The 26635-nt window shown below is 39.8% G+C and overlaps 1 protein-coding gene across 1 annotated transcript in view; it reads right to left on the reverse strand.

The window, feature by feature from the left end:
* Window positions 1-11907: 11907 nt before the first annotated feature.
* The window catches only part of abat (4-aminobutyrate aminotransferase), a 46517-nt gene continuing 31789 nt past the window's right edge, over window positions 11908-26635 (reverse strand). Inside the window, exons 8-16 of the mRNA XM_078284828.1 lie at window positions 25485-25577; window positions 24875-24937; window positions 24666-24729; window positions 22659-22807; window positions 22010-22147; window positions 20434-20601; window positions 19580-19726; window positions 18664-18775; window positions 11908-15136 (exon numbers count right to left, since the gene is read on the reverse strand). Coding sequence (XP_078140954.1) covers window positions 15015-15136; window positions 18664-18775; window positions 19580-19726; window positions 20434-20601; window positions 22010-22147; window positions 22659-22807; window positions 24666-24729; window positions 24875-24937; window positions 25485-25577 — 1056 coding nt within the window. The 3' untranslated portion in view covers window positions 11908-15014. The remainder of the gene's footprint in view (window positions 15137-18663; window positions 18776-19579; window positions 19727-20433; window positions 20602-22009; window positions 22148-22658; window positions 22808-24665; window positions 24730-24874; window positions 24938-25484; window positions 25578-26635) is intronic.

The following is a 26635-nucleotide window of genomic DNA, read 5'->3' on the forward strand; positions in this document are numbered from 1 at the left end:
TAAGTGAGCATGAATAGAAATGTAAAATGATGTTAATAACTGCATCCAACACTAATGTTGACTATTTCTACTTTCTAAGGTTCCTCTATTCTGCATTTCTTTATTAGTTGAGGTGATGTTATGAAGCTGCAGTGAAAAAGATAAAAAGCATTCAGTATGTCATAGCTTTGTGAAGCGAGGATAACACAACATCCATACCATGATTGCTAGAAAAATTCAGTAATGTGTTAAAATATGTAATAACTTCATCATATGTCATTTCTACTGACATTTTTTCACCCATTTTAAGAACATGATGATTTGTAAATGGATCCAAAAATCCATTTAATTTTAGCCATAGGTGGAAAAAAAATTGGATACTGTATTTTATGTATCTCAATTTTGAAAGGAAAACAAAGAAAACATCAGATTTTTCATGTTGATGCAAGAAATTTTATTCTTGGCCAACTCAGGTAATGCACATGGACATTTGTTTTTGCTTTTTTTTTAACCTATATTTAACCAGTTTATTATTACCATATTATTTATTATCAAGATTAAAAAATAAAAATAAAAATTCTGTCAAGGGGGAAGTGATCAAGAAAGCAGCATCATGGCAAACATAAAAGTCACAAACAACATACAAAAATAGAGCACAGTCAGATTTTATGTCAGTGCTCCAATAGGCAGTGGACAAGATCCATCATTTCATATGAAACCACTTTTCAACTCTATTTTACCTTTTTTGGAACTTTCTTTACCTATCCTCACTCAAAATAAAACATTCTTTTACTCCAGGTTTTATACATGTTTAATCATGTTCATAAGAATTTCACAGTAAATCCTTTTTTTTTTTAACCCGTGTTGGAACCTATTTTCTCAAAATACAGACTGATTTTACTTCAGAGAACAAAAAATTTACAGGAGCAAAAGCTGAAACAAAACATTTCAGACTGTAAAAAACTGCCTTTAGACCAGTGGAGCGATAACAGTGACAGTGTTAACATGCACAGAGTTTACAGCAGCTCTTTTCTGTGTTCAGGTGTGTTCAGGTCATGGAGGTTTTTGTGGAGTGAGGGCGCCCTCTTGTGGATTGTACTGGCTACAGCATGTGTGCAGGTCGGCTGCTTTACTGCAGTTTTATATTGTTGCTCTGCTCTGTCTCTGCTGGGAAAGTAAAGAAGCGGCATATTGAACATTTTCTTTTTCTATCTATAGAAAAATGGTAAATACATGTGGTAGGTATATAGCTAGTGTGTGGTGAATAATATTGTGCTGTTGCAGACTCGGCTGAGGGCAGTTTCAGATCGGCTGCTCCCCCTGCTGGACTGACAAGGAAAGGACTGCTATAAAACAAGTGTTTCCATGCACACAGTATTCTGGATGCAAGCTCACATCCCTGTAAGAGTGGAAGAGACAATAAACAGTTTAGATGTACTTTCATATCAACATCAGCATTAACCCAGCTAGATAATATTATCACTGTAAGGAACCGAAGACTTTGAGTCCACTACATTTCAAAACAAAAATCCTGTGATTTTTATTTATATATTTGTTTTATTTATTCATGGATGTTGCTGCCTGTCTTATGGTCCTGTAGATTTGTGACGGTATAGCCTGATATTTTCTATGGTTCATCTGCATGGTAGTATGGTAGTATGGTAGTTAAACTCTGAATAGGGCCTCTATATTGATAAATATTACTCCGCTCCATGTATCAGACACATGCAGTTATTGGTAATTTTGCTGAAAACATTTAGCGTAAAAAATGTGTGTCAGGTTTGTTCTGTTTTTATTTAAATTAGAGGATTTGTGTTCTACAACCATTGTCTTTAATATGCTGTTTCACTTTGGTAGAATATTTCCACTGTTCAGTAAACACTCCTCCATATCAGTTCAGCAGCAGTCTGCCTCACACATCAGCTGCCCACTGTCACACTGATCCAGCTCTCAGTACTGATCCCGGGAAAACAGGCATAATTACTGTTGTTAATTACAGTCTGATCCAAGACAGAATTAACTATATGATCTGAGTAGGTAACGTAACCTTGTGGTGTTTAAGTAACGTTAGTGGAATTATTTAACTGATAACAAAATGTGCCTAAATATATTGCAGAGAGGATGAGAGTGAAGGATCCTGGTTAAGTGTCTGGAGACAGTGACATGTCTCCTAACGGCCACTAGGGGGCAGATAGATAAACAGTGAGGGAATGAAGGAATCATTGAATGAATCATTGAATGAATGAATGAATGAGTAGGCATATGTGAGTGACTTACTTCCTTACTACTAACTAGAGCTTAGCAGAGAAAAAATATACCCTCAATGCTATACAACAGTCATTTTTATGTCACATAGTGCCATTCACAATGAGCCAAGTGAGCCACAATAAATGAGAAATGAGAAACCTGTATTGTTATTACTAGTCTATACTGCCCTAGAAAGCCTTTAGTAGTGAATCTGGGAGAAAATGACCTCAAACTTTATCTCCTGTCCTGAATTAACTATTGTTGGTTAAAAAATATTTAGGCCCATATCATTTAATAGCATTTATGGGTATCATATTTGTTGATATTAAATCTGTCTTTTTTTCTATTATTTTCATTCCAATTAGTTTCCCATTTGTTGTGCTCCTTATATTGTGCTATTCTTATGTTTATACTGTAGGGCACTTCAACTCTGCAGTTACTGCTGTTTGCAGTAGCCTATTCAACCTATTTTCCAGTAGTCCTGTTTTGATGTTTACTGTCTTCACAGGCTTGATATTATTTTGTGTAATGAATCCTATGCAGATGTCTTTAACAGTTGCCTTATTATTTCATAACTTTTTGCTAAGCTCTGCCTTCACAAAAGCAAAATAAATGGCCTATTAGCAATTCAACCCAGTCAAACTGAATTGCCAAAAGGGTTAGACACAGAAAAGACACAGAAAATCACATGGTGGGGATTGAGTCAAGATTTAAACTCAAGTCTCGATTTTTCCACCAATGTGGCACTGATATTTCCTGAACAGTCTGACACCTCTCTCGCTGTCTCTGTCTAACTTTCCACTAACGTCACTTAGATACCACAGGTAATAACGTTACCTAACGTTAAAGTTTATAGGGCAACGGAAGATGTGGATGAATGTAAATTAATGGCAGACATTGGGGCTCAGTGTGTGTGGCTAATGCAACGTGTTTATTGGTTCAATTACCTATTCCACCAACGTCACAGACCACAGGTAATATCGTGACCTACCATTAAGGTTTGCAGGATAGCGGAAGATGTGGATGTCTGTCTGTGTGGCTCTGTGTGGGATCCAATATGGCATCGGTGTATGGGACAGAATGTGGCATTTAGCCCGTAGGCGAGAGGCCATCTCTTAGTCAAAGACGCCCTCTAGAGGCCATCTCATGAAGTGACATCTCACTAGTGTTACCTGACTGACTGACTGACTGACTGACTGACTGACCTGAATTGTCTCGTGATGCCCTCGGCTGCCCGTGGGAAAAACTAAGATACTGGAAATCAGTTATGGTAGATAAGACTATGCGTCACAGAATTATCCAGCCAAACTGATAGTGAAGAGCCTCTTGGTGCAGAAAAGGCTGGTGCTGACTGCTGCTGAACATGGAAATCACATCACTGACAGAAAAGGCATGACGAGCCTATTATGCAATTAGAAGAAACATCTCTCAAGATTTTTGAATCCATAATACAACCAATCTTACTTTATGGCAGCGAAGTCTGGGGACCCTTATTGAATTGCAACTGCAAAACGTGGGATAAAAACCCAGCAGAACAATTCCATCTTGAATTCTGCAAGCATATTTTACCTGTTAACAGAAGCTTGAGAGTCGCTTCCTGCTTCACTGTGAAAATATAAGAGTCATAAATTTATACCTACCAAGTATTATGCTGAAAATTCCAACGTTCTCTGTGTTTACAGAAAGAGAAAAGCTCCAGGTTTTATTGGGGGAAAATAGAAAAACTGTAGAACTCGCAGCTCAGTTTGTTAGTAGATATGTCATCAGCTGCGTGAAGAAAAGATAAATGTTGAAAATGTTTTGTCTGTTACAGTTCCTTCTCCCTTTCTATTTACTCTTTCAAGAGTTCTTCTCTTTCCAATATTGCTATCAACTGAATCAAATTGCAAAATTTAACTAAACTTGTAACGTTACTGAACTGCTTTAGGTTATATTGTTGTTGATATGATTGTTGATATTTGTTAGATTACTATATATTCATTATTAATTATTAGTCAATGTTGCAATCTTACCCCATTTGAAATCTTGCACTGCTTGGAATGGTAAAGACAGATGGTTTGATAGAGACTGTCAAAAGCTTAAAACACAGTTTTAGAAAGATGACGAAAGAAAGAAAGTGCCCAACCAAAAACACAGAAACCCAGGAGCTTTTACGCCTTCAATATTGTGAGGCTCTTAAAGGTTATAAAAATACAATCAGAGCTAAAAAAAAAAATTAAAATACACCAGTAAACAATTGAATTTAATCGAAGACAGTAAAATTCAAACTCATTCTGGGATCACTGGAATTCCCTACCAAAAACCAAAGCGATTCAGTTAGACCAATTAGTCATTCAAGCATAACACCAGAGACCACATCCATCAAAGAGAAATTACAAAAACTGGAATCAATAGTAAAAAGCCCTATTCGCACGGGACTAGTATTACCTGGGGACCTCATGTGATTTAGAAATTACCCCCCAACGTCTGTGTTTCGTGCGGCACATTCGCACGGGATAAGCAAAGTCTGTATTTTACTTGAATTTACTGACATTATCCCCCCGATATATTAACCTTGAATTATGATATGAATCACCTGGCTTGTTTGTGCACTGTTTTTGGAGAAATATTGATGAAAGTGGAAAGTGTCTGGTCGCTAGTTATAGGCCTAACGTTACTATTAATAGGCTACCACATAACTGTTGAGCCTGTTGAAAGATAGAAAAATTATGCCGCATGCTGCCATGAATGTCATCCATCTCGTCATCTTTCGAGATTTCGCTCTTCTGATGGATTTGAGCTTGCTCTTTCTGCGAATGGGTCTCCACGCTGTGTAGCGAGATGAACCTCCTGAATTTGCACCCAAAATGCTGTCAAAACTTTCATTTATAATTGCCAACGCAGCCTCCATAATTCTCGACCGGAAAAGAGGTAGAAAAAAGGCGGAGAAAACAAAAAACCTTGAAAAAAACCCAAATCACCGAGATGCCGATTCGCACGGGACTAATATTATCACATGACCTCTGTGTTTGGCGAAATATGGTAGGTAATTTGCGGAGGAATTTTGACTTTGCAAATTACGGACATGGCAGATTCGCGCGGGATTAAGATCACAGACGACCTCCGCAATTATTACAAATTACTAGAGGTCCCCAGTCAATTGGCATCAGCCTCCCTGGCCGTGCTGGGTCCTCGCACATGCGCCTCAGCGCGGGCTGCATACTCACAATATAACACGTAGTCACATGACCCATTGACTATTCTCTGCAATATGCCACATCTCCCTCATCAAGACTTTTTTTTTTTTTTTTTTTTTTTTTTTTTAAGAGTAACATATTCATAATTCAATAACCATTAGTAACCATTACAGGTATTGTACAAGAACTTCTGTAATCATGTATTAGCAGTTCTACAGTATATCCAACAGTGAATACGGTGTCAGCAAAACCCTTTACACTTGTTCAGTCAACCTCTGTGGAGCTTTTACAGTTCTACCAGACTTCCTAAACTCAAATGGTTCTGGAGAGTGTACTGGTGTTTTGCCTACACCCAGGGGCGGAAATCACGGGGGGGACAGGGGGGTCCGGACCCCCCCTTCCTGGGACTAACAGAGAGTTGTCCCCCTCAATATATCATTGTAAACATAACTATATAATTTTAAATAATATAATAATATGCATTGAAAGCACTTGTGATAATTATAGACGCAAAACAATGCGTTTTTAAGTTTCGAAAGATTGAGTCCCCCCCTCATATGCCTCACAGTGGTTTGGTCCACTGCCTACCTGCCTCCCCGAACCCCCACACACACACATTAGCCCTCGGTACGAGTGTGTGTGGAGGATCTCTGGAAGTGTGTCAGTGGTGGCAGACCTCCAGTAAGTAGCTGAGGTTAACTTAAAACAAAGGATGTGTCAGACATTTTTCTTTACTTCTACCACTCAATAGAATAAAACACATTCACAATTGTAACCAGACTACATTTTGTTCGCTCCATTACCTCGCGGTTGAATCTCGTGCGTCAGCGTGTTGGTACGGAGCCGCGTCTCCTAATGCATGTATGTGTATGGAGGCAGGAGGTCTGTCCACAATTAAAATCATCATAACTCACTGAATTTTCGACCGATTTTCAAGCGGTTTGGTTTGTTACAAATGCCAGACATGTATTTATGATACAGGATACTTGGTTAAATTAAAATGCGGGATTTCATACCAAAATACTTTATCTTTTGTAGATGGTAACAGTAATATTTCTATAATATAATATTTAAGATTAACTTACCCTATGTAATTAGGTTCTAAGTATATTATTTTTTTCTTACTGCATGTAAAATGGCTGCCACTATGTTATTTTGTTCATAATTTTGGAAATAAATGAAGACTTAATTAATAAGACATAATTACAACAAACATTATGTTAAAATATAAGTAAGTTTCTGGCAGGCTTCATAGCGTTCTGGACTTTTGCACATTGACAGTAAAACATTAGAGATCTGCTTTTTCGGGAAAACTAAATCTAATTAGGCATATATTAGCTTTAGTTCAGTTAATGGGTGTTGCATCTCACCTACTACTGTAAATAACCTGCATGCTGTGTGTGTGTGTGTGTGTGTGTGTGTCTATTTGTCAGCCAGCCAGGTCAGTTAAAATGGCAGAGAAAAGAAAAACAGACATCCGATCATTTTTCAGTGCACCGAAACGCCAAGTAAGACCCCAGTAATATCAAAGGCAATTTGATAAAATCTTCATAAGAAAGGAATGAAGTGCTTATGGAAATGTTTCATAATGGACCTCTATATACATTTAATACAACAGTACTTTTGGCGGCACCTTTGGTGTCCCCTTCAGGAATTGCTCTTGAGAAATTTTTCTGTTTATTGTCCCCCCCAACAGTGAAATGAAATATCCGCCCTTGCCTACACCCAATTCAGTCTGTGATGTAGCAGTGTGTGTTTGAGGTGTATCCACACCCTCCTGTGTCTCCGCTGGCTCTAACTGTGGCACATATAGTAAGTGTCTCCTGTTTCTCCTGTAAGTGACCCCTTCAGGTGTCATGACATTATATGACCTGGGTGCCACACCTTTCACTACACGTGCCTCAATATTCCAGCTTTTTCCATCATGTATCTTAACTCTGTCTTTTGGAGAGAGAGTGCTCAGTGCTCTTGCCCCTTTGTCATAGTACCTTTTTTGATCACATGTGTTTTTCATTTTGGCATGAAACACCTTGTCACTACCCTGGTCTGTTTCAGTTTCTATAAACACTGGTAGCCTTGTTTTAAGTTTTCTATTGAATAACAGTTCTGCAGGTGACTGTCCATGTTTCAGTGGTGTAGCTCTGTAGTTTAACAGAGCTAGATAAGGATCAGAGTCTGAGTCCAGTGCCTTCTTGATCAGCAGTTTGACTATTTTCTGTTTATTTCTGTATTTTAGACAGGTTTCACATCTTCTGACTGTGTCCTCTATTGCACTGCTCATCTTGGGCCAGTATAGTACTGCTTTTGCCTGTCTTTTGCATTTCTCCATCCCCAAATGGCCCTCATGTATTTTTTTTAACATGTCCTTCCGTAACACTTCTGGGACCACTATTCTAGAACCTTTGAATAAGACACTGTCTATGACTGACAACTCATCTGTGAAATTGCCATATGGTGCAGGGAATGAATTTACTGACCACCCACATGTTATACCTCTCATTATCTGTAGGAGCCATGTATGTGTTTGTGTTGTGTTCACACTGCTTCACCGTCACTTACGGTAATTTGGGGCATGACGTGGGGGGGGGGGGGGGGGGGGGGTGTTGGTAGGAAGAGATATCACCTGTTTGTTAATCGATAGCCGCTACATTATCTTTTGTAGGATCTCATCATCAGCGGTAGCTTGAGCCATTATTTTCCACATTTCATCTGAGACTGGGCAGCTCTTTCTGACTAGATTCACATGTACAGTTTCATTCTGTTCATACTTGACATTTGGTTCAGTACTGTCATATGCCCGGGACAGGGTATCTGCCACAAGCAGTTCTTTACCTAGGCTGTACTCTAGCACTAGGTCATATTTTTGCATGCTCAGAAATAGTCTTTGGACCCTGGGTGGTGTGTTCACCAGGCCTTTCTTGGCAATAGCGACTAGAGGCTTATGATCTGTCTCTGCCCACACTGTTTTACCATATATAAATACATGGAACTTCTCACAAGCAAATGACAGAGCTAGTGCCTCTTTCTCTATCTGGGCATAGTTACATTCTGCTACAGTAAGAGCTCTGGAGGTATACGCTACTGGTCGCCATCGGTTACCGTACTGCTGCAGTAACACTGCTCCTAGGCCTGATTTATAGGCGTCTGCTGAAATTTTAGTTTTACGTTTTTCATCATAAAACCTTAGGACAGGGGCCTCCATGATTAGTTGTTTGAGTTCCTCAAACTCTTTTTGGTGATTTCTATTCCAACACCATTCAGTGGTCTTGCACAACAAGCTTCTCATTTGTGCAGTGTGTGCAGTTAGATTAGGCACAAATTTGCCTACATAGTTTACCATGCCCAGGAAGCGTTGTACACCCTCTTTGTCTGTAGGTGGCGGCATGTTCTTGATGGCTGTCACTCAGCTCTGACTTATCTGAACGCCTTCAGCTGTTAGCACCTCGCCTAAGTAGGTGATTTTAGTTTTTCTGAATTCACATTTTTTTGCGTTTAGTTTTAACCCATGAGATCGGGCAGCTTCTAATGCTTGCGCTAGCCTAGCATCATGTTGTTCAATGGTAGATCCACAGATCAGTACGTCATCTATATAAACTTTTGTGCCTGGCACTCTCTCAAAGATCTGTTGTACAGTCCTGTGAAAGACTTCAGGGGCGGATGTAAGGCCAAAAGGCAGTCTCTTAAAGGAGTAACGCCCAAAAGGGGTGTTGAAAGTGCAAATCCTAGTGCTCTCCTTGTCTAGACAAACTTGCCAAAACCCAGAGGAGGCATCTAACTTGGCCCCTGCTAAATCTCCAAAAATCTCTCCCCTGGTTGGAAGCTGGAAGTGTTCTCTTTTTATATATCTGTTTAGTTCTTTTGGGTCTATACATAATCGTAGTGGCTTATCTTGTCTCTTTACTATTACTAATGAGTGGACCCATTCTGTGGGCTCTTCAACCTTTTCTATAATGTCTAGTGCCTCTAGTTGCTGTAACTCAGCCTTGAGTTTATCCCTTAGGGCTAGTGGTACTTTTCGAGGTGCATGGATCACTGGTTTGTAATTGTCCTGTAACTGTATCTTGTGCTTTATTTCAAGTTTTCCTATCCCCTGAAATACGTCAGCATATTCATCCTCAATATTATGCACGAACCCCTCATTATTGACTTATTATTGACTGTGTACTCTTTTTACCAGTCCTAATAAGGTGCTTGCATTTAATCCTAGGATAGATGCTTTCTTGTCCTTGATGATGACAAATTCTAGTTCATGAGTTTTGTGACCATCTTTCAACATCATTTTACATTTTCCTACATGAGGTATGATTTCCCCATTATATGCCCTCAGTCTCACTTTAGTCTTTGTATCCATCCGAGGTTTTACCTGCAGTTTCAGCAGTTCAGTCTCAGGTATGACGTTTGCCTGGGCTCCAGTGTCCACTTTGAATTCAATGTCAGCCCCATTCACGTTGTAGGTTTCAGTCCATTCCTCGTCATCTGGTCCTGTTATTTCTACCGATCCCACAAAGAGTTCCTCTATATCCTCCTCGTCCGAACCTTGGACCTGGTTGATGTGGTTCACCTTCTTCTCTTTATTTGGTCTCTGTTGTCTGCATACACGTGCGAAGTGGCTTCTCATTCCGCAGAGTCGACATTCCTTTCCAAATGCTGGACACTGTCGAGGCCGGTGCTCTCCTCCGCAGTTGCCACATGAGCGCAATTGTTGCTCTCTGTCGATGTCTCCCTTTAAAGCTTGTTTAGCTTGCTTGTTGTTTTTTCTGTTCACTACAGTCTCAACTTTGCACTCAGCCTCAGATTTCAGGCGCTGTTGAGTTACTTCCCTGGCTTGGCATATCTGTATGGCCCTTTCCAGTGTCAAATCTACTTCTCCCAGTAATTTCTCTCTGAGTCTTTTATCTCGAACACCCATCACTATTCTGTCTCTGGTTAGAGAGTCTGCCAGCTCTCCAAAGTTGCATGACTGACTTTTCAATTTCAAGTCCGTCACAAATTCTTCGACTGACTCTGTTTCTGCCTGATTTCTACTGTTGAATACATATCTTTCATATGTTTCTTTTTTTTTTTGGTGTACAGAATTGCTCAAATTTTCTTATTACCCAGTCGTAGTCCTCTTGTTCTTCTGCTGTCAGCTGAAAGCTGTTGAAGACGTCTATGGCATCGGTTCCCGCGACCGTTAGAAGGAGCGCAACCTTTTGCTTGTCTTCCTTCTCCGTCGCCCCTATCGCAGTCAGATAGAGCGTGAAGCGCTGCTTAAACCATTTCCATTGTTCTTCTACGTTCCCGGTAAATTTAAGCTCGGTGGGAGGTTTTGGTTGCTCCATTGTCTCACAATTACTAGTCTGCCGAGGTTCATACAACTGTAAGTCGAATACCTGAATGCGCCGTCCCACTGTGCTACTGCTACGTAGCTTGCGCCGACTTCACAGGCGCGGTAGTAGCTAGCTTCAGCTTCACGTGCTAACATCTAACAACACGAGTCGTTGTTCTGCCGCCTCAGGTTTCACAACTGGCGAGTCAAAGGCGAGTTCGTGTACTCCTGGTACCATGTGTTGTTTCTTGTTGACATATATGATACGGCTCAGTATACTGTTGTTAATTTAGCATTTATTCAAAGCACAGAGTCAATTGGCATCAGCCTCCCTGGCCATGCTGGGTCCTCGCGCATGCACCTCAGCGCGGGCTGCATACTCACAATATAACACGTAGTCACATGACCCATTGACTATTCTCTGCAATATGCCACAATACTAGTCCCATGCGAATAGGGCTTAAAGACAATCAAAACCCACTTGACTTCCCCATCACGATACAAGACAAGACAAGTAAAAAACTCCAAGCCTAGAAAAGTAATAAGGCATGTGGATCTGATGGCATTCTAAATGAAATGCTTAAGCACTGCACTGGGAAATGTCAATTAGTGCTTTTAAAACTGTTCAACATGATCTTTCATTTGTTTTGGTTATGATCACCTTCTGATTGTAACGAAAATTGACCAAAGATTGTAGTATTCTATTCAATGAGCAAAACGAATGAAATCATTGATATGAAAAACTAAGTGAATTCGGTCTTGCTGGTCAGTGAGGTCACAGTGGAGGGAACAAGTTACATGAACACCAACAGAGATCGAGTTTTAAAACCAGAAATGAGTACGACTCCCATTCATCACAATCAAATAAACAATCGAAAATAAACTAAAATGTGATTCAAAAGCTGTTGTTGTTGTTCTTCTTCCATTTTGACAGTAACCTTCCCTACCCTAAACTTACAGTATAGGTTGAGAGTAGCACTCAAACTCAAGACTTTGGGAGTTCATCACCTCAGTCTGGAGTGATAAAGGGGCAGCAAGTGGCAGATATTGAAGGAAGACCTATTTGAGACCCCCCCCCCCCCCCCCCCCCATCACACCACACACACTCACACTTCCTGACACAAATCTTCCTGAGAAAATAAGGTAGGCCTAGTAAGTCAAAAAGGATTGTTAGCAATAAAAACCCAAAGAAGTTACTCAAAATTGCATTATGGTTTATTGTTTTACAGTACATAGAGAGGATGCTTTATAGACAACAACAATTAGAGCCATCTAAAATAATTACATCAATAATCTTTTTATATCTCACATTAACAGTGCAAACAACAGTACTGTTAAAAAATTTAAGACAGGTCATTAATGATACACAGCTCTCTATGTAATACTGACTTGACCCAGCGAGGAGACAGGCACTCTCATCACCATCACCATCACCATCATAATCCTCAATCTATTATAGACGGACTAGGATAACCTCCTAATGTGACCACAACATAGATATAAACATTGAAAGAGGCATTTAAAACAATGTCAATACCTAGCTGTACATCAACTATGGGTTTGACAATCTCAACAATAATGCTTAAAGTATGGCCAACATCATGGGGCCAGTCTGGCGGACATGCACTGAGCCACATCCCGGAACATCATTCTGTTTCCCTCAGAGGAGATCTGTGTTAAAATAAGCATTTATGTGCAGGATGACGTTTTAATTCTGTGAAACTGGCCCCATGTGTCGTTACGAATCAACAAATACTTCTACATTAGCCTTACTGGACAGAATTTCTGCAACATGAATGTAAACAGATGTTAATATATTTATACATATTTATATTAGGCAGGATAAGTATGTTAATAATTGGATCTTAATCAGTTGGGTAACACTAATGAACTCAGTGACACATTCCTAACACCTGCTCAAAAGCTTCAGAACAGCTACATCGTGGCACATTCACACAAGCTGACGCAGGTCTCATTTAAGCTTTCTATACTAATTTGTGACATAGTGGTAGAGCAGCAATTTATTGAGCAGAAATTTCAAAATAAAGGTCCTCCAACCAATTGCCGTTTTCAACTAGAAAACAATTTAAAGTTTTCATAATTTGTGCTGTGAAGTTGTTTTTTATACATTGTATGCACTAACCCTCTCTAGTACCCACCTTTGCATGTGTTCCCCACCCTGTTCACTGGAGTTTACAGTCCAAGGTTTACATAGCCTGGTTGGCTAACTGTTAATTACTAGCAACTAGTTACACAGCTTGCAACAGTCCCTGAATAGTGACTATTGCCATCTTCCAGGTTCATGCAAAAAGCATTATAATAGTAATATAATTTGTGTAGCACAACGTAGCACGACATAAAACACATGATAAAACAAAGCTTGACATAAATTTAATATTAGCGCTACCTAACATACTACATGTCAGCACTAAAGAAATATAGCCTTAATGTGAGCTAGTCATCTAACAAGCTAGCTTGCCAGTTTTTGATTCATTTGAAAAGGCTTGTGCATTAGCTGTCTAGCAAAAGTTAGTCATCATAATGCTTGGGAAAAAGGTAGCAAGCTAGTGCTAGCCAAATATCTGACTGTATTAGGCTGCAGACAGACTGCTAGTAAGCTGTGTAGGAAGGTAATTAGCTAAAGATAGCTCTTATAATTACCAGCCAACCAGTAGCTGGAGGCTAGCAGCAGTTAACTGGTTGAACTGTGAGCATAAGTCCAGTGAAGAGATTGAGAAGCACATGGAAAGATGGTAAAAGAGAGGGGTAGGCCTAGACTATGTAAACAGCATACAACATCAAAAACAGCTTGATGACACACATTTTCATTGCTTACCATATGTACATTTTCTGTTTATTTTTCTGATATCAATCCCCAGGAGTTTCACTTTGAAATGTCAGAAAAGTTCAATAAATTGACACGTTTCATCTACTATCCTTTGTCATGAATGGCAAGTATTGCCAAGTATTACATCACAACCAAGTGAAAGCTGACATGGGTGAATCAGTATTCATAAATATGTACCGCAGCTGATATGAAGCTCTTCTTCAAGTGTTATGAATGTGTTATAAACCAGAGTTCAAGTTAAGTTACCGATGGTCGCCATTATTTGAGTAGGGAGCAAAAATATGGACGCATTAAAGTAACATGCAGGCACTAAATAATCTCTAACATTTTCCTGGTCCATTACAAAATTCACATTATTCTGGGCTAAAACGTCTCAAGCTGAAAAGTCATTTCTAAAAAAAAAGCAACGCAAAAGAGTCAGAAGCATAACAAGGACATTTCTAATGGACAGGATGACATGCAGGCTGCCACCTCACTGCTTTCAGACAGAACAGAGACAGATTTGGGTTTCTATAGAATCATCCTGTGATGAACATTAGGCTATTACTCCTGGACAAACAATGAGCTTTAAAAAAAGACTAAAAGGCTGGTTTCCACAAGTATACTGGGCTTAGTCGGAAGAAATTAGGAATCCTGATTGAATGGGACTATTCATGTCAGGGAAATAGAGCCTATATGTGTTAGAGTCACTACTGACACAGTTCTTGAACTAATAGTAATCTGTCTCCAGGGACTCTGCTCTGTCTTATCAATACAAACTTGTAACTATAATCACTTCAGTGACTGCAAGTCGGGCGGTAGAACTATTAAGAACTGGCATACCAGCATATTAAACAAAGAGTAGTTGTACATACTTAGGTTAGGTGAGATTGTGTTTTGGGCCTCTAGGTGAAGTCCAGTAAGAGCGGGGATCTTCAACACCTTATCTACTACTAAGCAGTTAAGCAGTTGGTAGGTTTCCCTAAGTGTGGAGGGAATAATAGTGCCGACGGAAATGGGTGTGAAGCGGATGGTGCTAGATCTGCTGCCACATGAGGGGCAATCGGTCAAGAATTCATCTGCGTAAATTGCTATGGCCTCGGACATGTCAGTCTACATTTATGAACATGACTTTCCCAAATGGAGAAATCAGATGAGAAAGCTTCTTGATTTTAATAGTTGTAATTAACAGTGATTTCCAAAGCTTAATTTCACAGTAGTGGCATCAGTCCTGAAACTTTCTGTGAAACCTTTCAGCTACCGTCATTCTTATATGTGGCAAAGGAGTAGAGTGGTGAATGTTTGCTGTTGCACGCTCAACTGTCCTCGGACCTTGGAACAACTTATATAATACATATGAGCTGTGTGTGTGTGTGTTATTGTGTGGATTGTGCTCATCATGGCATGGACCCTTTCCCCTCCATCCTGGCTGGACTAGAACTCATGTTGGTCAGTCGAGTTCCTGCTGGGTCAGGATTTATTTGTGCTGGGCCAACACGTCATTGAAGATGTTGAGGAAGAGGTGGACATGGTACTCCTTGAAAACCAGCGCCGGGCGGAAACGAATTGATCGCTCACCACAGCCTCCCAGGAGGACACCTGTTGATGAGAGACACACTTACCATGCATCCACACTATGACCAGCACAATCAACAAGTCACCAGAAGTCCATTCATTTCCGATAGATTTGAGTGACCAGGCCTGTGACTAAACTCGGCGTGGACATGTGGATGGTCAACAAGCTTGTAGGCTGAGCTATTCGTGGTCAGCGGTCAATAACACCCAATCAAATGTCGATGCTTCCTTGTTTCCCTACCAAATTGATTTGATTTCATGAACTGTAGTTCTGCCTAGCAAGTGCAAAATGGATAAGTTGATTACAGCCATTCAAAACTTCCTAGTTCTCTGCAACTTTTATTTCAAAGACTACAGGGATAAATGTCTCAAAAACGATGCTTGGAGAGTGGTTGCGAGTTGTGAGTTCTTCTGTTTATTATCAATTAAAGCTACCTAATTAGCACGTCCTAGCTAGCTTTGTTAACTCATGAAAACCATGTGGTGCTATGAAAGGTAATACTTCATAATCTTGGTCACAACTTTGTAGCTGCACAAGATCAGACCACTACATAGATGCCATCGCAGGTCCTCACACCACCCACAATCAGTGTGAACAAGCAGTTACTCTGTGACTGGCAGAGGTGGGAGTAAGTCACACATGTGCAAGTCACAAGCAAGTCTCAAGTCTTAACCTTCAAGTCTCAAGCAAGTCCCAAGTCACTGTGTTTAGACTCAAGCAAGTCAAGTCGAGTCACTGCTATACGTCAAGCAAGACAAGTCAAGTCATTGCTCAGGTCAAGCAAGTCACAAGTCAAGTCACCATGAAAGAAGTGCTTAAAACAAGAGAGAAAGGGGTACAATGGCGAGCCATGTCATGAGAAAACTGCACCTGTTAGTTAGCTAGTCTCTACAACTAGGGATCGGTATGGTTAGGATTTTATTAATACCAATACCACTATTGATACTGCTTATCGATACCAATACTTATCAATACTCTTTTGAGTGCAAAATGCATGTTGTTAAAAAAATTATCAGTACTACTTTTATTTAGTTTGGGCAAAAAATATTTAACAAAATAGTTTTGTTGATAAAATGAAATAGATTGTTTTCTCAGACAAAACATGATGATGGGACCAATTGGTATAGATACTGTAAATGTCTGGTAGTTGTTGATACTTGAGAAATTTCTGTTTCTGTTGGTCTTCACTAACTTAATGGGAATATGACTGTAATATAGTGTGTGTCCACCAATCACTAGTTATTGCTACCTTTGTGAGCTGCAGGTATGTTTTTCTTTTCAACCTCCTTCCTAAAAATATAGGCTGCTCTGGTTACATTAGGTTACACTACTGACATTTTAAAATCACTTATTACATTAAAACAGACATATATGATAGCATACAATATTGGTATGCTATTTCATCTCTAAGCATTTTGTCGTTTTTCCTTTAATTAGGCCTTCCATTGACAGTTTTCAACATAGAGGATAGTGACGTTAAAATAGAGAGTTGAAATGACTGATATTAGGTGTGGAGGGTGACTAGCATGTCTGGATGATCACGGCAGTTTTGAAATCTTTATCTAAGACCCTTTGAATGTTGAAATAGATTATTATACCCGCGGCAGTTTCCCACTTTGTATTTATTATGCGACACATGCGAGTACCTACTGTACAGGCAATTGTTCAAATTGCGCGAAAATGAAACATGGTATTCTATCTGATGATTACTATTTTCTGCTGTGGATTGTGTAGACTAATACATCCATAAATTTAGAACACTGAAATTTTAATCCTCATCAAGGAAAAACACCATCTTGTTTGCCTGATCTCGCAGGATTGCATTTGTCACACAGTTGATTAGAGAGAGGGAGAGACCATTCTGCGGTTACATGAGACATTTGTTTTCATTCTGAATTAAATCATTCCGGAGGAAGATTGCCACGCAAGTGTTTACATGAGCGCTAAATATAACGATCGCATTGAGATGTGCGTTTACATGCTCCACAGTATGTAATCAGAATAAAAGTTTCTGACATGCGCAAAAAACCGAATCCAGCACTCTAACATGGGCTTACGTTTTTAAAAGATGGACCTGCGTCGGTTATTTCTTTACTGCTGTTCTTTCTGATGAAGCAACAGTTTTATCAAAACATACGACTCCATAAGTATCAGAAAAAGACGTTTTGTTTTGCCCCCGCAATGATTGGGTCCATTTGTAATTTTCACCGCTGTAAACCGACACTGGCCCGGAGAGGCGGAGTCAGGACTTGATATAAAAACGGGCTGCACCGCCTACATCAAGCCCGAGCGACCCGGGGTTAATAACAAGCACATCCATTCGAATCCTCCCGGAAAAAAGGGTAACGTAATTGACGTTACTTACGTTAAATGCGCGAGCATGTGCAGAAAGAGGCGAGATAAGGAAAGTGATCGGAATGAGCGTTTACATGACGAAATTGTATCCATCGACCGGATTATTAAAGGGTTATACCACCCCTCTCAAACGGAATGAAATTTCATTCGGATCGGCCAGTTTATTCTGATTGAGGCATTTTTATTCTGATTGGACTACTATTCTGATTAAAAGGCTCCAACTGGTGAGGGACCGCGAACAGAATGATGAAGCTCTGTCTTGAAAAGCTGTCAATTCATAAGCTGTCTTGTCTGAATCAGAAACGGTCTGGTAATATATGGCTCGAGAGAAAATCAGCGCAGGTATGGGAGAATCCTTTCAACATGCTTTCAGCTCGATCCTGTCTTGCATTGTTTTCTAGGTCCTGCTAGACACTGTCTTTTAAGCCTGGGTTGCGCGCACTGCACTAAAAGTCACCCAATCATGTTTCAAAAACAAAACGTAACTTCTCAGTATCTGGAAAAATGCAAATATTTAATAAAAAAAAAAGTCAAGTCCTTTCGAGTCATCTGTCTCAAGTCTAAGTCAAGTCTCAAGTCATGAATACCAAGTCAAAGTCAAGTCGAGTCTTTTATCAATGTTAGTCAAGCAAGTCTCAAGTCTTCAAATTTTCTACTCGAGTCTGACTCGAGTCAAGTCATGTGACTCGAGTCCCCCACCTCTGGTGACTGGCTGTCTGACCGTCGGCTGGCAGCCAGAACACCAAGGATTGGACCCAGGATTTGTCTAGGTCAAAGAATTTCATTTATACAGGGTTCCCACTGGTCATGTCATTTGTGAAATATCATGGGATTTTGAGAGTTGTACAGGGAAAGTCAGGGAATTTGATAAATTGAGGAAGTCAGGGAATATTAAAGGATTTCAAATTGGGTCGCTTTATAGGAATATAAAACTAGACTAAAACTAAACATTTTCTGAGCTGAAACATTAACTGAACATTACCAACCAGTAAACAATAAAGTTTTAAGGTCATGAAAGCGCGCCGACTTAGTTATGGAAAGTCATGGACAAGTCCACAGTAGAAACCCTGTACATAATCCAAGTGCAATTTGGAATCCAATCTAAACTATGAAGGACAACTACTGCTTACTCTGTGGGGACTTAAGGTACAACAGCGCAACCGAATGAAGAGAATAAATGCAGAATGCTTCTTACCCTTGTCTCTGGCCTTGAGGATGATGCTGTTGCGTGTGGGGTCATCACGGACGTCAATGGCGCAGAAAGTCCCTTGTCCTCGAGCTCGGCTCAGTATGCTGGGGTACTGGGCCTGGGGACCGGAGGGCAAGGTAAGAGGACACACATACATTAAAGGCACATTCACACCAGGCATGTTTTGGAGCAATTTATTCAAACTCTGGAGCATTTACTCCTTCAGTTCACGTGAGAACAATGCCTTAAAGCACTTGACCGCCATGAAAACCAGAATATGAACTAATCATCAAGATTGGATGCAGCTGGACGAGTTTGTAGCGTTCAGATTTGTACTTCCCATTCATTTGAACAAGGCCACGAAAATAGCCTCAAAACTGACATTTAAAGGAATAGTTTGGTATTTTGAACCCTGGGCCCAAATAACATGTTTTCTGTCATGATCCGTATTAGTGGAAACCATAACTTCGCTAGCCGCCTGCTCCGCCTGTCCGGTAACACCGGGCGGCCCCCTCCCACTTTACTGCAATAGAAACCTAGGGGCATACGTGACAGTCTTTGAAAACTATGATAAATGTTGTTTTGCAAAACACAGTGCTCACCGTATAATTATACCGGTGTCAGTATGTTATCTTGAAAAAACTGTAAAAAAAAACGTCAGCTTTCTGTCAGCAGTTATTTTTGGATTCTTCTGGCTCTCGTGGAGCTTAAACCGGTTTAGAAAGTAGTGCGTCTTTGAGAAAAAATAGTTCCTATCCAAATAGAACACAACTATTGACAGAAAGCTCGGTTTTTTACAATTTTTTCAAGATAACATACTGACACCGTTTCATGTGACTTTTGTTTACAAGCCCTGGTAAACTTTTTCCACGCACAGTACGATAAACAGCACACACACACACGCACACACACTTGGGCCTACCTGTAGCTCATATAACCCATGTAGCAAGGCTTTCCCGGAACGCGTCACCTCCTCCAGAAGGTTTTCTCTACGAATCACGTTGAGAACCTCAGACAGGAATAGGTTCTTCGAGGGGTCGCCCATCCATGTGTTGAAGATACGGTATGGCTAGACGCAAAACACACACACACACACACACCTGTAAATAACACTTATCAAAATGAGAACACTAATCTTGATGTTGGCCTGTTTTGCTTGAGAATATACCGCTATACTGCTCATATAGATAACCTTTTTTTTTCACTTTTCTTGGTATTTTTAAAATATTTTAAGATGTTAATCTGTTGATTTTTTTTTTTTGCATAATGAATGTGTATTATAGGCCTATTATCATACAGTTACACTCGCCTATAATAGACGTTCAAATAGCTTAGTTCAAATGTTATTTGCATGTGATATTTGTGTTCTATTCTTCGGTCATGTCTTTATTCGAATAGCTAAACCCATATGTTTGTAAGACAAGCATATGTCCATAGACCATTGACTTAATATTCTTAGATTTTTAGACTCAAGCCTCTGTCTCTGTAGTCTACCGATTAATTCAAACAATATGCTGATGCCATGTGCTCAAAAGATTTCCTTTATAGCCTAAGTTTCCTTCTATCAGTTTGAATGGAGATCAGATCACTTGATGTCATCTTTGCAAGAGAGAGAGGGGCAGGTAAGGAATTTAGAAATTTAAAACAGTTTGTAAATGGACGGTTACACACATATCCAGCTTCACTTTTGGCAAATGAACGCTGTAAAGTGAACATGCAGGACCTGTATGTGGGCTGAAATTCCTTGTAGTCAAGATAAAAAAAAAAGAGAGAGACCTTGTCAGCCTGCAGCTCATCCCTGTGGTAGTAGCCACCGGTCAGGAGCTTCTTGCTGAAGGAGACAATGTCAGCAGGGTCATCCATGCCCCAGTGCTCATGGGCCCAGAACTTTCCTGTAGCCCCTCCACCCGTCTGGACTTCATCCACATGGAAAGCACAGCCATGCTGAGGGGAGGCAGTGGTTAAGAGATTGAGAAGTGGGAAAGAGATAGAGCAAAAGAGATTGTTGACACCGAAAAGTAGGACTACTAATCTAGGACCAGAGCACACCCATGATTTCAATGTCATTTAGTAGGATGCAAGGCATAGAGGCAAACCTCCATCAGAAGAGTTTGATGGCCCGATGCTGGACCACTGCTGGATTAGAATGGTGGGCGATACTGGTGAACACTTTTTAGACCCCATACATACTTGTTACTTCATACGCAGGTGGTTTGCTGCAACACTTAGTTTGAGAATAGATCTTGTAGGCCAAATCTGTACACACTCCCTGGTGTTGAATTACTGTATAACCAAACTTGTAAGCAATTTAAAGAAATATTCTTTGCAACAACAAAGCCAAATTATTTATTGATTTTAGGTCTACTGCTACTCTCAAAACTCATGGGGAACAACCATTTTGTGGCTGTTCTTTTTTTTTTTTTTTTTTTGAAAATTGTCTTCCCAAGACGCCCCTAGTAGAGACTTAGCCAACTAAACATATACAGTATCTCTGTTGATGCCCCTGGCCTGCACATGGTGGTAACTGACTACTTGTAACATAGCCCCGCGCAATGCTGTCCATCAAGAGGATGTGCAAACGTTTATAAATCTCTTTTTCTATAGACAAAAAAGGGCCTTCAATGTACCAGAAGTGTGGCATGTACAAGTTCATCAATCAAGGTTTTATTTTTAAGGTTGTATCCGGAAATCCTACTTTTTAATCTAGCTGGCTTGACACCAGTGTGTTCCTAGCAGTAGCTGTAGCTACGATTTGGATTTTGTATATTTTGGGGATTGTGAGCACATTTGGTCAACTATCTGATGGCATAAGCACTTGGTAGCCATGTTGTCTTTGTTTTCTTTGGTTTTGTTTACACTAAAGACATACAACATATATCTACTCCAAACCATTTGTTGTCTATATAAAATGTGTTGCTAAATGATTAGAGGTGTCTGGATCCATGACTGTCACAGTTATTACATTACTTGCCAAGATGCTCACAGGTGACAAGCATGTAAATAGCACCAAGCTAATTTCCACTTGTTTAAGTTTGTTTACTTACAATTATCCAGACAGGCCTTGTTTATCCTGATTAAAAATACTGCTGGTTTTCGCTATCTGAATTAGTTCATTTTCCATGGTAACAGGATATATACATAGGGTCACTCATAGTTGGAGTATGAAGATGTATATCCTGAATATTTCTTTAATTGGGATATCATCTGGAATAATTTGTACATGTAAACATACTAGTATCTAGTCTGTCCTCAGTAACCAGTTAACACAACTTCATTGTCAAGTTGAAGCTATTCACGATGAGAACAGGCAGAGGCCATCTGAACCAACTGTTGCCATAGTGATAATTCTCACCTTGCGAGCGATGTTGCGGAGGTTCTTGAAGAAGTCTGGGGTGGCATGGTTATCTCCACCTTCAGCCTGGATGGGCTCGATCACAATGCCTGCCACGGGCTTCCCCTTCTGCCTCCACTTCACAATCAGATCCTCCACCTGAGCGGAAACACATACAGGAGTTAGCGAACACACATACACACGCAGCATGTTTATTCTCATTCACACTAGCACTGCCATTTTTTGACCTCTGAATCAAATTAGAATTTTGTTAAATAGTTAACGCTCAGATGTGAAATAATATCTTCAAAAGTGTGAATTCCCTTTAAATGTGCTGTGTATCATGCATGCTAGCAGCAATGCTGTAGCGTGGTTTCCAGATCACTTTGATTAAGAAAACAATTTAATATGATAATACTGTTGTTGTTATTGCCACATTTGCTTGCAATTGTAAAAAGGAAAGGGAAGACATTAAGAGCACCATTATATATAGAGAGAAATTTAATTACATGTAAATATTCACATTCAAAATATTCTTATAAGCCAAATTTGTTCAAATTCAATTTTGTGGGGAAAAGATGATAGCCATAATTTATGCTCATGTGCACACACAAAAGTGCTGTCACTGTACATATCACACACACACACACACACACACACACACACCTACCTCCTCCAGACAGCGGGCCTCTTCCTGTGCATTCTCCCTGGTAAACTCCTCCAGTGGGTACTGCAGTCTGGGGAATGGGGCAATTGGCCAATCGAACGACGGCACATCCAGCTTGTGAATGGCTTTGGAGTGTGTCGTTGCCAGGCAACCTTAAAGAGGCAGGGGCGCTGTGTTAGCGATGTATCTACAATGCCACAAATACGGTTCTGAGTTTCATATTGATGGCTGGTCGGTGCGCTCACACTATTCTGTTTATATGCAGAACAAGTGCTGTCCTAATTGTATCTTGTGAGAATAATTTGAACAAGCGGATTTCTTTCCATAACAACCAGCAGTCGTTATCAGTAAACAGTACTGATGTCCAACTGTCAGACACTCCACAACACAGCCAATGACAGCTAGACGCCGCTAGTGTCAAGACAAACAAACAAAGAATGGAGAGAGAGACATAGGGCATCTTCTCTCATTCAGACCTATTTTCATATTGAAGACAAATTCCGGAACATTTACTGTTTTGGCAATAAAGTGTTTTCTGAATCTGATGTTGAAAGCTTAGGCATCTCATTGTCAGCTCTGCTCTACTTTTTAGAGCTTTCTACTTTTCTGTTTGAAAAGCAAGTGTAAAAGTAATAATTCTAACAAATAAAATGAACACAACTAAGATGTATCTTATTTGTGCACAATGTAGCCTGCTATAAAGAGTTTTTAATATGTCAAGGTTGATTCTCGCATCACTTGTAGTCAGCCACACTGCATCAATGCCTTTACTTTGAGTGGGGATCAAACTGCAAACGCCCCGCTCAGCAACATTTAGAACTGCCACAGTCTGTTCAACAAGACTAATATGTATGTAATATTTATAGCTGACTGAGGAAATCATCCATTAATGCATCATGTCTAGAATGTCATGGAAAATGTATCACTTGCTCTCTTTGTGATAAAAAATTAGTTTAAACTGGAAAAGCTACATGTTTTGAGATTCCAGTTTAGCTAAGGCTAAAAGCTGTCACTGAGTTCAGAAAAGCTTGTGACATATTTTTCACATAAGGAATTCTTACGCCGGCGCGAAGGTAAAATAATCTGGGTTACATTACGACATTAGAACTCATATTTTGCCGTATAGCTAAATAAAAGAGTGCTATTTTTGAAATGATCTTAGCTTGCTTGTATGCATAGAAGCTAGCTATGTGGATGTTTAGCAACTAGCTAACGTGAGCTAATGTGTTGATTAGCTGTGTAACGTTGGGCCTAAAGTTAAAGCCATAATGATGGGAGACGTTAGCTGTAAGTTTGCCTACTCTACCACACACTTAAGTGGGTCAACAAACTTGCCTTTTAATTAACATTATTTTCTTTTTGTTATAATTACTGTTGTAGTATCAAGCTCTACTACTCTTTAGTTTTGAAGAACTTTGAACTGCTGGGAAATATGTGCTTGCTTGATAGAAAAATTTGGAATACTGGCTACAGTTAGCTAACGTTAGCTGTCGAGTTTGATTCTCTCTGTACCGGCTACTTGCTTGTGATCAACATCCCTTCTGAGACTGCAACCCCTAAGGGCAGGGTGCTGAAAATTAAAATTCCCCGCCGGCTGTACTTCTTCCTCAACAGCCAGAGGGAAGAGGATTATGTCATTTTGATGCCAACCTCTTCCAAATCCAGAAATTGTGATGAAGAGAATTAAGCACAGACTGCTTTGCCTGGCCACCAAGACATATTCATATAGTTGAATCTCAATCTGTTAAAAGCGCTAAATGTTATTTTTTGGTGGAATGTCCCTTTAAGGTGATAACTGACTTCTTAAAGGAATAGTTCACCCAAAAATGAAAATTGAACCTGTCAGCCACAACAAACTGTTTTAAATTTTTCATGACAATTTTTTGCACTAAAGTATACTAGCAAAATACTGTAGAGTCCAATGAGTCCAACGGTCACCTAAACAAACAGGCCAGCGTATAGAATGGTGAAGTGAGGCATTATGGGATAGTGTTAAATACTATAACTCACCCATGGTTCTTCCATGGAAGGCCCCCATGAATGATAAAATACTGAGGTCTGGACAACCTGGTACCTGGAAGAAAGGAAGAAAGAAAGAAAGAAAGAAAGAGAGAGAGAGAGAGAGAGAGAGAGAGAGAGAGAGATAGAGAGAGGCATATATTTAGTACAATATAGCGGGGCATCCCATATTATAATTAGTAGTGTACTCGTTCACCCACCTGGTTAACCATGCAGGAGCTGAGGTCGTCATCAGATGGTGTGTTGTGGCCTCGCTCCTTGTTCTATAGCAAAACCAAACACACAGTCAGGGACTCAGAGTCATGTGGAAAGCCACAGAATTAGAATTTTGTTGTTGAGATAGTATAAGATCTATTTTTATTCATCTTGAGATTGCCTCCTTGTTAGCCATTTTCCGTGTGTGGGGGGGTTGAATTTCCCCAAACCAATCACTAGTGACTGATGTATCCGGTCGCTCTGATGTCATTTTCGGTGACACTGGTGCTGGGCGTATTTAGTAACTTCACCAAGAAGGTCGGTCGTTTTTGACAAAAATATCGTCTTTGCAAAGACAATATGTTGGTTAAGAGGGTGATTTCAACAAATATTATTCTGCTGAAATGCCAATAAAAAAACTGTTGCATGAACAATTCAAACTTTAGTCCCGCCCACAAAGGCGCTGATTGGCTTCTCAAGTCTTGACAAAAGATTTTGTGTTTATGTAAATGACTTATATTTAAAGTGATGAGCTTTGGAAATAAGCCTTAGGGCTTTATTGTGCTGTCATTTTATGAAATTGTCACATAAATTGATTAATTCATTCATACTCACCCTGTACCAAATAAACATGGCTTTGTAAGCATTCTCATTGGAGCAAGAACCACAGGCCATCGTCTGAACACGACTCATTCCACTGGGAGCCACCTAATAGAGGAGGAGGAGAAAGGAATGAAAGGAAAGAAAAACAAGGTTAACAGTAAACAGTGAACAGCCCCCATCTGGACCAATCAGTAACAAATATGTCACCTTGTTTTGAGCTGTAATTGTAATTCCCCCTTGGGCCAATCAGTATACTTGGGCCAAACCGTGTGCAGTGATGCATCTCACCGCTGTAGTCTAAGTTTTGTCAAAATCGGATCAGTGGCGTCTTATATATATATACATATATATATATATATATATATATATATGTATATATATATATACATATATATAGATATTGCGCATGACAAATGGATGCGCATGTAACAGGATTGTTAAAAATTGTTGAAGTTCGTCAAAATTCATTCTAGTATTCATTAATTTATTTTTGCTATTTTTATTTCTTTGTGGAAATGTTTTCATATCCTGTATTATTTTATGCAAGGCCTTTTTAATTTGTTTCGTTCAAGCACCCTCACGTGGGGAGTGGTGGTAACCATAGTAACCGGAATCGCTCAGCTCGCCCCTTTTGCCTGCTGACGATTCCAGACTGGTATGTCGTGAAAACAGCTCCGCAGTGTTTCTACATATTAAATTAGAAAACCTTACTCCAGTCTAAATCAAAGTGCATATAAAGTGACATAAATAGTGTGGCTACGTTTTGTGACTGTGTTTGAGTTGCTAAGTTGAATTTTCATGGTGCTACGTCGAGTGAAATCCAGCTAGCTAAAAGTCTGTTAGTCTCTGTTAATGGCTAGCTGCTGTACCTCACGCACGCAGCGTGCAACTTATATAAAATGGCGATTGCTTTGGTGTGCTGATTTTATTCTGATTCTAGTGTGTAGGGGCGGGAGCTGAATGTGTCTCAGCCACCACTCAACCACATTGATTTCTGTGTTATCTGACAGGTATGTTTATAACTTATATGAGGCGTAGTGTTTCTGTTCATTATTTTTTATAAGCACTGTGTAAACCCTTGCATAGAAAGTTATTTGCTATATAAATATATAAAAATGGGTCCATGGTTGTTTATGTAGTAAACTCAGGTGTTACATAATGTA

This window comes from Centroberyx gerrardi, chromosome 7, assembly GCF_048128805.1.
Source record: "Centroberyx gerrardi isolate f3 chromosome 7, fCenGer3.hap1.cur.20231027, whole genome shotgun sequence".
In the NCBI taxonomy this organism is placed as follows: domain Eukaryota; kingdom Metazoa; phylum Chordata; class Actinopteri; order Beryciformes; family Berycidae; genus Centroberyx; species Centroberyx gerrardi.